The sequence below is a fragment of the Narcine bancroftii genome, chromosome 5, assembly GCF_036971445.1.
Source record: "Narcine bancroftii isolate sNarBan1 chromosome 5, sNarBan1.hap1, whole genome shotgun sequence".
NCBI classification, from domain to species: domain Eukaryota; kingdom Metazoa; phylum Chordata; class Chondrichthyes; order Torpediniformes; family Narcinidae; genus Narcine; species Narcine bancroftii.
This window is the reverse complement of record NC_091473.1, coordinates 72,746,303-72,762,377: the sequence shown is the minus strand read 5'-3', so window position 1 is coordinate 72,762,377 and position 16,075 is coordinate 72,746,303. Positions and strand designations below refer to the sequence as shown.

Sequence of the window (16,075 nt, the reverse complement as noted above, 5' to 3'; positions counted from 1 at the left end):
AGTGAAATCAAACAGCTTCACTCTTGCAGCTGTCCACTCCAGGATACTATCTTGCTTTATTGCCTGCATATCCAGTCACTACTGATAAATGCTAGTGGAACACTTGAATTGAAAATTACTTAATCCTTACCAATGATAAAACATGAAATTATCGCAACACAGACCTGGCTAATCTAACAATTTCTGTTCCAGTTTTCCCGGGGCTTTGCATGACTTTTACAGTTGATCTATAGTGTACAAATTTGGCCAAGTAGAACCAGGTAATGAAAAAGAAAAGCAAATAAATGAAATACGCCCTATTCACCATTAAGTAAACTCTTTTTGTTTCCTTTCTTGGTGCTTTGTTCTTGTGTTGTGACAGTATATAAATTGGGAAAGATTTATTAGAGTAGGTCACATACAAACACTTTAAAACAGATCTTATTTGAAATACTGGAGCTCTGCCCAATACTAGACATATCAGGGCCTAAGACCTTTTGCAAGAGCTTTGAAGAGTGCTCAAGTGACTTCACGAATGGATTGTTACTTACAAAAGGCAACAGATAAAAGGGCTTGTTGAAGCCGCATATTGTCTGGAAAAGAGCTTGCTGTTGTAAGAGGGTCATGTGGTTTTGCAAGCAGAGAGAGTCAAACAGGCTTTCTCTCAGAGAGAGACAGAGATCACTTGTACTGTGTTACAGCCAGCAGAAGTAGCTGGGACTGAAACAGGCCTGTTTGGAAGACAGCCTGATCAAAGTCCTTGTGGTTCATGCATGAGGAGAGGACTGGCTGTCTAATATTTCACTTGGAATACGTGAAACAAAAAGGAATTCTATGGTGATCTGAAAGAAAGAGGTTATCATCTGGAGAAACCTGAAGGGACAAGTTTCATCAGCAAGTCTCTGGAGTGGTTGATAGAAGTACATCAGTTGTGGATGTCCTGGAAAAACAAATCTCTCTCTGAAAACCAACAAGAACCTTCCTGAGCGGTAACCATTTACCTTTCAAGCACCAAAGCTTGGTTAACATTATAAATGTTAAATTCTGTGCACAGTATAAGAATTGCCTGCAACCAGTGAACTTGGAGGAATGAGAAGTGAGATTGGACTGTGAACCAAAGAACATTTCTGAACTTACACACACATTACATACACATGCGCTTAATATTAGAAGGGGGTTAACTTAGGTGAAGAAAGTCAATAGAGTTAAGTTAAAGTGTGATTCTATTTTCATGTTTAAAGATAATTAAAAGCAACTTTTATTTAAGTAACCATTTGTCTTGGTGAATATCTATTGCTGCTGGGTTTTTTGGTCCTCTGTGCTCGTAACTGTCAACTTAAAAGTTTAATCATCATCATTCAGGTTTTTTTAAATTATCAATTGTGCAACAAACTTTTCTTGCTATTTTCATGTCCGCATATGCAGTTTCTTAATGGAACTGTTGGTCACAGTGGCACAATGAGTGATAAAATACAATATTGTGGTGATATTTGTCCAGTATGTTTCACAACTGTACCAATGTTCCTGAACATTGACCACGATTTCTAGTTGATGTAATCAGAGGTCCCAGATGAAAGGGCACCTCATCTCTCTATCTACCATCAAGTTAACCCTAATTCAGTTTTCCCTGCATTCAAACAGCACACAATATTAACAGTAAACGATATGGCTAAGATAAGTTAACTAATTAAGTCTGTAAAATAAAATTATTTCAAAGCAGCTCCATCAAGACTCAGAGCAGTATTTCCCACAAGATGCATAGTACTTCAATCAGTTTTAATTAAAATTTAAGCCTTTGAGGAAAACATGCGATTAAACTTATGGATCTTATTTGCTGAGCTAGAATAAAAATAATAGTGTGGAAAAAACTGTCTTTTTAAATTGCCTCTGGTATTTCACATTTAAAATAAAAACATTTAAAATTATTTTCTTCCAATCTATTCAATCCAAGTACAACAAATCTTGTGTGTGTGTTTGATCAATTTGAGTAAGAATGTGAAACACTACTTACCGTCACAGATTTCAGTGTCATACCATGGTAGGTGCCCATTGTATCAATCTTGAAACCTTCCGTTTCTACAAAAACAAATGAACAATTTAAGCTCATTTATGCTACAAACACAACATGACAATCTTGGATCATAATTTTTTTTTTTACAGTGACAAATTGATCAACATATACAGATAAAGTAACAAAGAACTTGTAGTTTTCATATGAAAACCTATCTTATTACTACACTATAGTAATAGGGTCAAGATTAGAAGCAGTTCAGCATTTCAAGGAAGGGAAAACATGGGCACTGTGCGAGGCATGTTGCAATAATGAAAATCAAGCATCAAGATGCCTACTTATTAAATATTACTCAGAAACTGTGACTGCCCCGTAATCATTCTAAATCACATTAAAAGAATGTGTTTATTGATCCAATGTGGATAATAATGAAGATCATGAATCCTTCCTGAGATATCCCGACTTACCAGAATGATGAAGGCAATTATATCACTATCTGTCATCTGATATGACATCAGAAAACATCACCCAGTGGGAATCAACTCTAGTTTATACAATTTAACAACATTCTATTTTATTAAGTTGCAGCTCAAGTTTGTTGATTGAAGTGTTGTCATTATTTATGCTATTATTTCTCTAATTAGAACAAGGACAAAAATCTGATATGAAAAAGTAATAAAACATGTTCCCAAAATATTTTTTAAAACAGTTGTTAAGTTTAATACACACAAAACTGGTTTGCACAGATAACAGAAGTAACACAGCACACTCACTAAAACATCCTAAATGCAATCCACTTTCAACTATGAATAGTCAGAGGTTAAAAGCAAGAAAATTTAATGGACATCATTTTGAAAGCTTTGTCTCTTTGTCTCTCAAACTTGCACACAAGGATTTTAGCAATCCCCTATTAAATTGCAAGCTCCTCAAACTTGCTCCTGTAGCAGCTGCTACAACACAGAAAGCACACCACTGAACTCGATGGGATTTCCAGTAGAACTGTTTATTTGAATTTCACGCACACCATTTTAAGGCCCACGGGAGTTCCGCCCCCGCGCAGCAGTGACGTCATCCCGTTGTCCGGGGTGTGAGCTGTGGCCTAAGCCTCGAGGCAATGAGCAAGCCTGGATGGTGCTATCTTCTGCAGCTGCTGGTTTGCTTACAGAGATGTGCATCGCCACACTCCTCTATTTAATATCATGACTGATCTATGTTGCCTTCAACTCTTCCAGTGTGCCAGTTTGCTCAATTTTTCCATCTTGCAAATATTCATTTCATCATATATCTAATCTGGCTTCCACCATCCTCAGAAACACAGAATTCCAGAGATTCACCATTTTCCAAGAAATGACTATGTACCTCAGTTTAAAGTTTCTACCTCCTTATTTTATCTCTACCAGCATGTCCCTCATTAAGATTCTCCCCTATGAAAAACATCTTAACATCTAGCCTATCACCTCCCTTGGAATCTTGTTTGTTTGATTAAGGTCACCCATCACTTTTTTAATCTCCAGAGAATACAGACACAAACCATCTCCACATAGAAGTTTTCTGGTGATTCTCCTTCAGACTACCTCCAATTCCTCTACATTCTTTTTTTAAGGTAAGGGACCATTTCTACTAGATACTGCAACAACATTAAAAAATCATTCTAAATAATAATCACACAGTTATTAAACACTTTGAAGTTAACCTTAAACACTGTACATTAACATGGCTAACTGAAGGTTTCAAGACTAGTTTCCAGTGCCTTTGTGCATTGGAGATAGCAACAGCAAATTTATTTTATTTTATTTACTTAAAATGGAAAATAATTCGAACTAAGGTGTGATCAAAGTGGAAATTATTGTTTGTCACTTCTTGGTTCTCTGCCTTACCACCACCGCTCATGCAGAATTTCATCACTTTGTATTTTTTGTGTACATAAAGCCAATAGTCTGAAATTACCGGTAACTTCAAGTTAGACAGAGCTAGCTGGACACACAAGTGATGATTACAGAAAAAGAACCCAACAATAGCCCAATAAAAACCCTTTAATCACTGTAAATGGACTTGCCCATTTTGAATCAATGAGAGTCAGAAACTCATTTAATTATTTTTCTTGTCAAGTTTAATGAATTAGAAAACTCTGGATTCAGAGGATCAAATTCCATATACAGTTGACAAATAGCAAAGTATATACTGCTGTATTGTGAACTGGTTAGAGATCTCAGAATATGAAGGAAACAAAGTTATACATTAGTTCTACGTTCTACAAGCAGAAATGTCTAGAACTTGGTAGGATCCTCTATGAATTGGAGTCAGGCCTTTCAGGAGTGAAATTAGAAAACATTCTACATGCAACAAAAAGTGCCAAAACTCTTTCCTGCTAACAATTGATGCCATATTAATTGTTTATCTTGTATCTGAGACTGGTCTTTAGTGAACAAAATGTCATGATGGGACAAGGACAAAGACACATTTATGCCATTGAGTCCATTTTCAATAATGAACAGTAATACATATAAAGGAACATAATTATAAATTGCTGTTCTTATATTCCCATGATATTCTTGGATAAACAAAGAGAAGTGGATTTCAGTTCATTTTGCTTAGAAGAATGTCATGATCTCATTTAATTGCAGAACCAAACAGCTTTAATGCAGAGAGAAACAAAAGCTAAATATGCTGGAAACTTGAACACGGAATTGCTGGGGAACTCAGCAGGTCAAGCAGCATCCAATGATCAAAACTGTTAGTAACTGTTTTGAGTCAAACCCCCTTATCAAGATAAAGAGATAAAATCACATAAAAGGGGAAAAAAACTGGAGGAGAGGCCACATGGGTTAGGGTTAGGACAGAAGGTGAGAATACATGTAGAGGGAGAAACCATTAGGAAGAGGGTGGGGAAGAAAGGTTAGAGGCAGAGAGGCGGGAAAAGTGCAGGGATAGTAGAAATGGAAGCAGGTGGAATCAGATGGGAGTGTTTTTTTTAATCAATGAATCGATGCCATTAGGTTTAAGGCTGTTCAAGGGAGTTAAAATGGTTGGTCACAGGAAGTTCACGTTCACACCAACAAAGAGAGCACAGATTTTCAGTAAAGTGGCGCCTAATTAGCTTTTTTGTTGAACTTGCACATTAACATTTGCAAATATTCAGAGACAACTCAAAATACAGAAAAGGGAATTACAGTGGCATGAGAGAGGAGCTGGCCAAAGTACATTTCAAGGAAGCACTAGTAGGGAACTTGGCAGATCAGCAATGGATGCCATTTCTGCAGCAAATGGGGATGGTGCAGGATAAATTTATACCAAAAAAGAGAAAATATTTGAATGGAAAATTGTCACAACTGTGGCTGACAAAGGAAGTCAAAGCCAATGCAAAAACAAGAGGGCACACAAGGAAGCAAAAATTAGTTGGAAGATGGATGATTGGTAAGTTTTAAAAACTGACAGAATGTGACAAAAATTCATAAGGAGGGAAAAGATTAATTATGAAGGTAGGCGCGCAATTGATATCAAAGAGGATATAAAAATCCTATTGGAATTATTTGAGGAACTAACAAGCAGGCTGGATAAGGGAGATGTTGTGTATTTTGATTTTCAAAAGGCATATGCAAGGTGCACACATGCAGCTACTTAACAAGAGCCCATAGTATAACAGGAAACATATCAGCGTAATACAAGGATCATATTCAGATTGACTGCCAATTGCTAGTAATGTTCCACAGAGGTCGGTATTGGGGCCACTTCTTTTTATATTGTATATTAATGATTTGGATTATGGAATGAATGGCTTTATGGCCAAGTTTGCAGATAATACAAAGGTAAGTGGAGGAGCAGATAGTGTAGAGGAAACACGGATGTGGACAGATTAGGAGAATAGGCAGAGAAGTGGCAAATGAAATATAATGCCAGAAAGCATACGGATATGCACTTTGGTAGAAAAAAATAAATGAGCAGACTTTTTTTTTAAATGAGAAAAAATTGAAAATACCCAGGTGGAGTCCTTGTGCAGGATCTTCTTTGGCTTGGCTTCGCGGACAAAGATTTATGGAGGGGTAATGTCCACGTCAGCTGCAGGCTCGTTTGTGGCTGACAAGTCTGATGTGGGACAGGCAGACACGGTTGCAGCGGTTGCAGGGGAAAATTTGTTGGTTGGGGTTGGGTGTTGGGTTTTTCCTCCTTTGTCTTTTGTCAGTGAGGTGGGCTCTGCGGTCTTCTTCAAAGGAGGTTGCTGCCCGCCGAACTGTGAGGCGCCAAAATGCAGGGTTTGAGGCGAGATCAGCCCACTGGCGGTGGTCAATGTGGCAGGCACCAAGAGATTTCTTTAGGCAGTCCTTGTACCTCTTCTTTGGTGCACCTCTGTCACGGTGGCCAGTGGAGAGTTCGCCATATAACACGATCTTGGGAAGGGGATGGTCCTCCATTCTGGAGACGTGACCTACCCAGCGCAGTTGGATCTTCAGCAGCGTGGATTCGCAGGATAGCCTGATGTAAACTTGCAAGTTGAGACGATGGTGAAGAAGGCAAATGTGATGCTGGCATTCATTTCATGAGGAATAGAATATAAGAGCAGGGATGTGAAGTTGAGGCTCTATAAGGCACAGACTATGTATAACAATTGGGTCTAGAGCAGTGATTCTCAACCTTCCCTTCCCACTCACATCCCACCTTAAGCAATCCCTTACCAATTACATAACATAACATATAACATAACATAACAATTACAGCATGGAAACAGGCCATTAGGCCCTTCTAGTCCGCACCGAACCAAACACCCCTTTCTAGTCCCACCTCCCTGCACAATGCCCATAACCCTCCATCTTCTTCTCATCCATATACCTGTCCAACCTTTTCTTAAATAATACAATTGACTCCGCCGCCACTATTTCTCCCGGAAGATGATTCCACACAGCTACCACTCTCTGAGTAAAGAAGTTCCCCCTCATGTTACCTCTAAACCTCTGCCCCTTAATTCTTAACTCATGTCCTCTTGTTTTAATCTTTCCTCCTCTTAACGGAAATAGTCTATCCACATCCATTCTGTCTATCCCTTTCATAATCTTAAATACTTCTATCAAATCCCCTCTCAACCTTCTACGCTCCAAAGAATAAAGACCCAATCTGTCCAATCTCTCCCCATACTCCAGATGCTTAAACCCAGGTAACATTCTGGTAAACCTTCTCTGCACTCTCTCCACTCTGTTTATATCCTTCCTATAATTAGGCGACCAGAACTGCACACAGAACTCCAAATTAGGCCGCACCAACGTCTTATACAATCTCAACATCACCTCCCAACTCCTATATTCCATGCAATGATTGATAAAGGCCAGCATACTAAAAGCCTTCTTCACCACCCTATTCACGTGAGTTTCTACCTTCAGGGAACGATGTACCGTTACTCCTAAATCTTTCTGCTTTTCTGTATTCCTCAATGCTCTCCCATTTACCACATATGTCCTATTCTGATTCTTCTTACCAAAATGAAGCACCTCACACTTATCAGCATTAAATTCCATCTGCCATTTTTCAGCCCACTTTTCTAAGCAGCCCAAATCCCTCTGCAATCCTTGAAAACCTTCTTCATTATCCACTATTCCACCTATCTTAGTATCGTCTGCATATTTACTAATCCAATTCACCACCCCATCATCTAGATCATTAATGTATATAACGAACAACAATGGGCCCAATACAGATCCTTGAGGGACACCACTGGTCACCGGCCTCCAACCTGACAGACAATTATCCACTACCACTCTCTGGCCTCTCCCTTTCAGCCAATGTTCAATCCATTTGACTATCTTAAAATTTATACAGAGAACTTATAGCATAAGGAATGCTTAAGATGGAATGTAAGTTTAGGGGGCAGTTTGAAAACCGCTGGTCTAAACCATTGTTTGACAAAGCAGAAGTGTTATGTTTTAATCTAACTTTACATTTGACAAATGAAGCTATGATATTAATTGGTTCAGTATACCCCATTATCACTGCAGAATCCTGGTTTCAGTTAAAATTCCAAAGGTCACTGAGTCACTTAGAACGCCATGATCCTTCACCACAGTCAGCCAATTCTCAGACACTGAATCTCCAATAATATTTAAATGCAAAGTATATTTAGTCGAGCTGCAACTAATTGAATGATTTGAATTTAGTAGCTAATGTCAGTAGGAGAAAGAAGGTACGTAGGTCAACAAATTATATGTAAATTTTAAAAAATGACAACTGACTTCTTGCCTCAAGTGAAAATGTTTTCATTATTTATCCTTTTTGACATAATTATTTGAACAAACTCATGAAATCAGCCACATAAATAAGTGTGCATGTAAACTATATGTATGCACCTACAAGTTAATTTAACAAAAACAAGTAACCAACAGAAATCATACTATGCATGGAATCATAAGAGCTGTTTTCTTAAAGGTAAATTGATGCAAGTTATATTCCACCAGATCTATTTTCCAAGTCCACAGGCTCCTACAATTATCCTGATTACACCTCCTACCTTTAATGACACCATTCAATTTTTCAAGTTACCTTAGCTCTAATATGCAACACTTTCTACGCCAGTGCTTTTAGTACGAGTTACATTTTCTTTAGATATCTTTTTCTTCACCATACTATAGCTGCAGGGGTCTTGACCATATTTCCATTTCCCTCATTTCAACTCCTCCTAGACATAGCAAGATAGACTTCCCTTGTTTTCATTTTCTGTCCCGCCAGGTTAATGAATTCTACCTATAATTTCTCCCATGTTCGACTTAATCTCATCACTTGGCACATCTTGCCCGATCTTCCACTTTGAATATTCCAAGAATCTGTTTCTTTCACGACTCCCTGAATCAATCTTCCATCTGATTGAGCTTCTCACTTCCTCCCAGCCTTTGCCATGCAACTACAGGAGATCCAGCAGCTGTCTTTTTGCTTCAACCCTTCGCACCATCCTGGGACCTAAACACTACTTTACTATTTCATTCAGAATTGCTTGGATTCTTCCAGTCATGTTTCCATTTGCTGATCACACTGTAGTCTCCTTTACACTGGAGACATCAAATTCTGATTAGGGGACTGCATTACATAACACACTGTCATTCAATCTACAAGGATAATCCTGATCTTTTAATCTGTGTCACTAATTCTCCAACCCACTCCACGTCTGACCTCTGTCCTTTGACTCTTACGTATAAGATTGAAGAGCACTATCTTATCATCTTCCATCACATCAAACTGAAATCCTTCCATTAATGATAAATTCACTGAATTCTGATAATTAGTTTTTCCCATTTGCAGTTCTCATTTTAGATTACCCACCTCTAAAACTGATTTTGTCTTTCACTCCTTGAAAAGATACGCCATCTGTTAACTGTTTCTTGCACTTTTCAGTTCCAGCATACATTTTTCCTCTTATTTTCCACTTCTCCAAGAGAGATCATCCAAGATTTACAAGCATTAATTTTCTTCTTGCATGAAATCAAATATAACCGTATCACTGAGACATTTTTGATCTCTGCCTTATCATAGAGATTTCTTCTATTCTCTCCACCATTCCCCATATTTAAAACTTAAAACAAGTGTTAGTAGTACCTCAACAATGCCCTGTACCTTGCAAAGAATCTCTTCCCTTCTCACAATTTCTCCATCTCTGCTGCATCTTCCAGTCCAGATCTTCTGAAATTTTGCCTTCCACAACCATGGCTTCTCCTCCACTACCATCAACTTGGCCTTCACCACATCTCCTCCATTTCCCACTCATCCGCCCTGGGCCCCTCAGGCCCCCAGACCTAACAAACTCAGGATTCCCCTTGCCCTTACCTACCACTCCACCAGCCTCCACATCCAAGACATTATCCTCTGGAATTTCTGGCATTTACACAGGATACCACTACCAAACACATCTTCCCCTCTCCTCCCTTTGCTGGCTTCCGCTATGGACCGCTCCCTCCATAACCCCCTTGTCCACTCATCCATCCCTACCAATTGGCTCCCTGGCACCTTCTCCTATGGTCACAGGAGGTGCTACACTTGCACCCACACCTCCTCCCTCACCACAGTCCAGGTCCCAAACTAGGCCTTTCGTGAAGCAACACTTCACTTGTGTATCTGCAGGATTGATTTACTGCATCAGGTGCTCCCTTTCTGACCTTTTCTACATTGGAGAGACTGGGCACAGAGTGGGAGACCACTTCGCTGCACACCTTCACTCTGCCGGCACCAGTGACAGGGACCTCCCAGTTGCCAACCATTTCAGTTCTGCATCCCTCTCAAATGTCTATCCGTGGCCTCATGTATCATCCCACCAAGACTACCTGTAAATTGGAGGTACAACACCTGATTTTCCATCTGGGCACTCTCCAGCCACATGGCATTAACACTGACTTTAACGGTTTCTGTTAATCTGCTCTCCCTTCCTCCCTTTTTTCCCTCAGCTGTGAACCCTCTTCCCTCTCTATTCACCTAGCCATCCCTCCTCCCCTTTCTTAATGCTGTGCTCTCCTCACTTCTCTGCCTATTACCTTCTGCCTTTGCTATCATGCTCCTCCCATAACCTTCTTATTCAGACGCCTGCTTACATTTTTCCATATCTTGATGAAGGGCTCAAGCCCAAAATGTCAGTTATGTATTTTTATCTCTATTTGACCTGCTAAGTTTGTCCAGTATTGTGTTTTTACTTAAAATACGTGGTGTTTTTCTCACTTCTCAGTTTGGTGAAAGTCAATGATGTGAAATATTACCTCAGTTTCTATCTCTACTGGTAGTGCCTGACCTGCATGCCATTCATAGCACTTCTTTTGATTTGCAGCATTTTATTTTTTTTCTTTTCAAATCATTGCATCATTGATTCAGACTTTTGTGTTCCCACATGGAAAACAAAGGCAAATAAAATAATACCATGTTAAAACAAAACATCAATTTCCAATAGCAATGCTATTCACTCATCCTTTAAATCTTGATCTACCCTTTTTAGCCTTTGGTTTAAGATAATTCAGCTGGAATAATAGCTGCCACAGCTCTCACTTAGTTAGTATTACAACTGTGCTTTTTAGTTAATTATAGAGTGTGTTTAATCTCGCAATACATAACATCAATGGAAGATAACCAAGTTGAAGAAAATTGCCATTTTCTAGCTTTAAGTGCTGCACCGTTGGCCTACAGCTAATGCAAATAGTCTTCAAAAAAACATTCTATTATTGAGGCAATGCCATTAAAGTTAGGAAACATGTTTCAAAGTTTTTATGTGTTAAATTCAAAGTAATTAAAAAAAGCATCAACTCTATCTATAATTATACAAGGCCAATCTTAAGTTAAATATTTTTCTAAAAAATATTATGAAAATAAATCATTTGAACAGGACACTGGAAAATAATGTAAACATTACAAGAATATATGGAAATGAAGTGCCTTAACACACAATTGCTGTTGGACTCAATCATTTGATTACTAATCTTTTACAAGCTAGACTACTTATTAATATTGAACAAATACATAACAAACATTGGTCATAGCCATACAATTGTACTACTGTAGCAAAATTCAAAGCCAAATTTAAAGCTGTCCCATCTTTTAAAAAAAAACTGATCATTACAAGTTATAGTATCCTTTTAAAACTACCTTATCATGTCATCTGATTTAAGAGGCTTCAAGTCTATGAAACAAGTGCCAACCAAATTCTTTGTTCACTCTTTATATGCAGATTCAAACTGATCATTTACTCAGCGGGCTATTGACAAATTTTGATGAACTCTGAAAGCCAACTATAAGCAATAAAAGCAGCATCTTAAACCCTGTAAAAATGTTTCAGTGGTGCACACAGCTCCATGTTGTAATATCTTGCAAACAATATTGATCTGGAAATATAATTATGCATTTAATACAGTATTCTAATAACAAAACTACAAAATCTACTAATAGAGAAAAGCTTCACAAATTCAAATAAGGTGTATCTGGAATATTAATCAAGTTGTGCAAAACAAATTTAGGCCCATTACTTTTACATTTCTCCTCTGCACGTATGCAAATAAATTTAACTTAAATTGTTGTATTAAAACTCCACTCCTACTCTGAAATTTTCAGACGAGAGATGATTCCACATTCAGTTTTCACTGCTATTCTGTCATTTTGCAATCTATTCTCACTCTCAAGATAAATGAATGCAGTTTGTTATAAATAAAATCCACGCAAAGCACATCATCCCAGAACACCTGCATGTAAATTTACTGTGCTTATGCATTAACCACAAACCTTTATGGGGAGGGAAATTGCTCCAGAGGGTGGCACAAATTTGCTGACAATAAAATCCAGTCCAATCTTTTTTCCATTTGAGATAAAAAATAATGACACAGGAAACAGGCCATTTTGCTAATGCTCATTCTTTTTCTTTGGCTTGGCTTCGCAGACGAAGATTTATGGAGGGGGTAAAAAAGTCCACGTCAGCTGCAGGCTCGTTTGTGGCTGACAAGTCCGATGCGGGACAGGCAGACACGGTTACAGCGGTTGCAGGGGAAAATTGGTTGGTTGGGGTTGGGTGTTGGGTTTTTCCTCCTTTGCCTTTTGTCAGTGAGGTGGGCTCTGCGGTCTTCTTCAAAGGAGGTTGCTGCCCGCCAAACTGTGAGGCGCCAAGATGCACGGTTTGAGGCGTTATCAGCCCACTGGCGGTGGTCAATGTGGCAGGCACCAAGAGATTTCTTTAGGCTCATTAAACAATTGTAATTTGATCATACATCCCTTTAAAATCTACTTGTTTAAAAAAATTACTTTTACCACAACTGAAATAATTTTTGGCAGATGTCCTAATTGTTGAAGATAATCATCTACCAAGACCAGTGTCTTTCTGTCTAAATAAAAGTATTTAGATCTAATAAAATGGTCCATTCTGGATTTGGCATTCTGCTCAAGTGTTCCATATACGAAAGCCAGCCGACCCGACATTCTTCTCATTAGGCATCCTGAAAGACAGTGCAAGCTTGTAGATGAAGAAAGCACAAGAGTCCAACCCAGAATGCTTGACCTTTGATTGCACAATCCCACCAAAGGCCTATAGCACAATTTTGAAATGCTTCTTCTCATCAGAGACATATCAAAACTTGTTCAAGTGTTTAAATAATTAAATCACAGAAAACATTTAAAAAATACAAAGTACATAATTAAAATTGTATGTCAGAGCTCAGTAATGAATCCAGTGGAAGAGCTCATTTTGAATTTTCCACATTTTAGTACACAGAGACAGAAATCCAAAATTAGCTTAACTATGTGCAGAAGCTATCCAATGTAATTGAAAGGAACAAACGTAATCCTATAAAACAGGATCCAAGGCTGTATACTTATTTCCCTTCTCTACTCCCTGTACATTCCTGACTCTAATTCAATTGACAAGTTTGCTGACGCCACCACAGTTGTTGACTGAATAACTAGAAACTCTTAAGTCAGAATAGAGAATCTGATTGGAAGGTGCCAAACAACAATCTTGCTCTCAGTCATCAAAAATCAAGGAGTTTGTTAATTTTAGTAAGGGGAGACCAAGGGAGCCCAGACTGATGGGATGGAGGCCAAGAGGGTTAGAATCTTCAAGTTCCTGGGAGTTCGTATTTCAGAATCTGCTCCTGGAGCCAGCACATCAAGGCAAACCATGAAGGCAGCACATCAATGATTGGATTCAGCTATGTCTGTCTTCTTATTGGCTTCGTACAGCAGAATGTCTCACATCAATGCTTCTACTTTCTAAGGAAACTTGGTATTATCTAGAGTTGTTTGGTGGAAAATATACCAAATAGCTGCATCACAACTTGGTTGAGGAATTCAAATGTGCAGAAAAGTAGAAGATTCAAGCAGGTAGAAAACATAGCCAGATACACCACAGGCTCTTACCTCCCATCCATTGAAAATATCCATGTAATGCACTGCCTCAAGAAGGCAGATAACATCACAAAGGAAACCATCATCCTGGTCACAAGCTCTTCTATCTTCAGCCAGAAGGTATAGAAGCATGAAAACTGCTCCAACACCACAAAGGGATTGTTTGCACTTGTGCAAAATCAGGTTTTTTTATGCATTAGGAGAACTGAGTATTTATTATCTCTTTGTATTTATGGTCTTTTTAATTGAATTAAGTATACTATTGTTGTTTCTTTCAAATTATCTGTTCAGCTGCAGGAAGTGAGAATATTGGTGGACATGTACATTGAACTAATGATCAAAACGAAGCATTAACCATGAGGAGGGAAAAAATTGATTGAAATGAGCTGAAACATTCATGCAATGAAAATCAATATCTGCTACAATCAACAACTTTTCTGTTAGGAAACATTACAATCCCATGCCCTTTCAATGACATTGCTACCCTGTCAGAATTAATGAAATACGGATATTATTGAAACTGAAAAAACTTTTGGATGTACACCTTAAATGAAAATTGATTTCTTTTCCTTTCAAGAAGTTACTGATATAAAACACATTATAGCTGCTGCTGTTAATAATTAAAATGAACTCAAGAGAACATCTTTAATCTGAAATTTGGTGAGTGTTTATACAGGAGATAGATATATGCATATCTCTCTCTCTATATATATATATATATAATGTTTTTCAGTTAACTGGATTTTTTTTGATCACTGAGAATTTGCTTTATGCAGCCCAGTAGCATCAGCAGAATATGTTAAACAAGAAAAAAAAACAACAGGTTTTTCAAGCATGAAATAATGTTTCTTTCTTACCAAAACAAAAACATGATCTCTACTTAAAAAATAAGATAAATGCATAAATTTAAGAAAAGATTGTTTTTTTCCAACTTTCAAAATTTCAGATAACTGAGAAGTTTGGTTAAGTTGTTTAAAGATAAATCGGAAAAGTCAACAGTCCAAATCCGATTATAGAAAATCAGATTATCCAAAATAGTCAGTTACCCAGAAAAAAAAATTTAGACGCAGAAGTGACATCTGTTCGGCTGTGAAATATTGTTTAGATAATTCAGGATTTCAGAAAAATCAGAAATCCTAATTTCTCCGAAAAATTTGAAGTCAAATTTACGTCATTTGACTCCAAAAAATTCTGGATAAATGAGGATATCTGAAACAATCAGAAATCCACAGTTATCTAAACATTTTTCAGAGCCGAACTAACATCACAGCTTGAAAAAATTTTGAAATTTTGGTAAAATCTGTGTAGAATTTTGAGTTTTTGGTGTTGGATTTATCTGATTTTGTTCAGGTTTTTTGGAGCAAATTAAACATTATTTAATGCTTAAAAAGCCTTCCCTTGTTGTTTAAACACTGATGTTACAACTGGGCTGTTTTTAAAAAATGACCAGTTCTCCGGAAAAAAAAAGTTGATCCTACCATTTGGGCTACCATTGGGCTACTAAAATGGTCCTGACCATTTTGGATCGTGGCATCACTCACCCACCTCCCCCCACATTCACAGCAGCACTCATCCGCAAACCCCCACCACCCGTTTGCAGTAGCACTCACCCACTCCCCACCCCCAAGGGTTTAGCATCACTCACCTCCCCTCCGCCAAGGGTTTAGCATCACTCGCCTCCCCTCCCCTCCTGGTTTCAGCAGAAGGCCCGTACCTCCACCCCCGGGTTCAGCAGAACACTCCTCCTCTTCTCCTCACCCCCAGGATTCGGCAGAACTCTCCTTCCACCACCCTCCCCCCCCCCCTCAACTTCATCCATGAACTGAAATTTCTACCAAGATAAACATTACTGTACTTACCAAATCATTGAGACACACCACTTCTAAATATCTGCTGTGCCACAGGGTGGCCATCTCTAGTACTGCATCTTTTAAAATAGGCTCAGTTAACATCCTATCCCAAAGAATGGAACGTGGAAGTTAAGCGGTGTATCTCTCATATATATCAGGGTTGAAAGACTCATCACGTAATTTCCCAATTTGCATTAAATTAGGGCGCATTAAATTGGGGGGGGGTCTCTATATGAAGGTGTAAGTAAGTATATATTTATGTGTGTGCATATATAAAGGTGTATGTAACTAAGCGTGGGTGCAAAGGTGTATGTAAGTATGCGTGGGTGTAAAGGTGTATGTAAGTATGCGTGGGTGTAAAGGTGTATGTAAGTATCTGTGTGTTTAAGTATGTATGTAT

At 38.3% G+C, this 16,075-nt stretch overlaps 1 protein-coding gene across 1 annotated transcript in view; it reads right to left on the bottom strand.

The window, feature by feature from the left end:
- cdc73 (cell division cycle 73, Paf1/RNA polymerase II complex component, homolog (S. cerevisiae)) overlaps positions 1 to 16,075 on the bottom strand; it is a 328,288-nt gene that overhangs the window by 213,446 nt on the left and 98,767 nt on the right. The window contains exon 10 of the mRNA XM_069937837.1: positions 1,991 to 2,055. Coding sequence (XP_069793938.1) covers positions 1,991 to 2,055 — 65 coding nt within the window. The remainder of the gene's footprint in view (positions 1 to 1,990; positions 2,056 to 16,075) is intronic.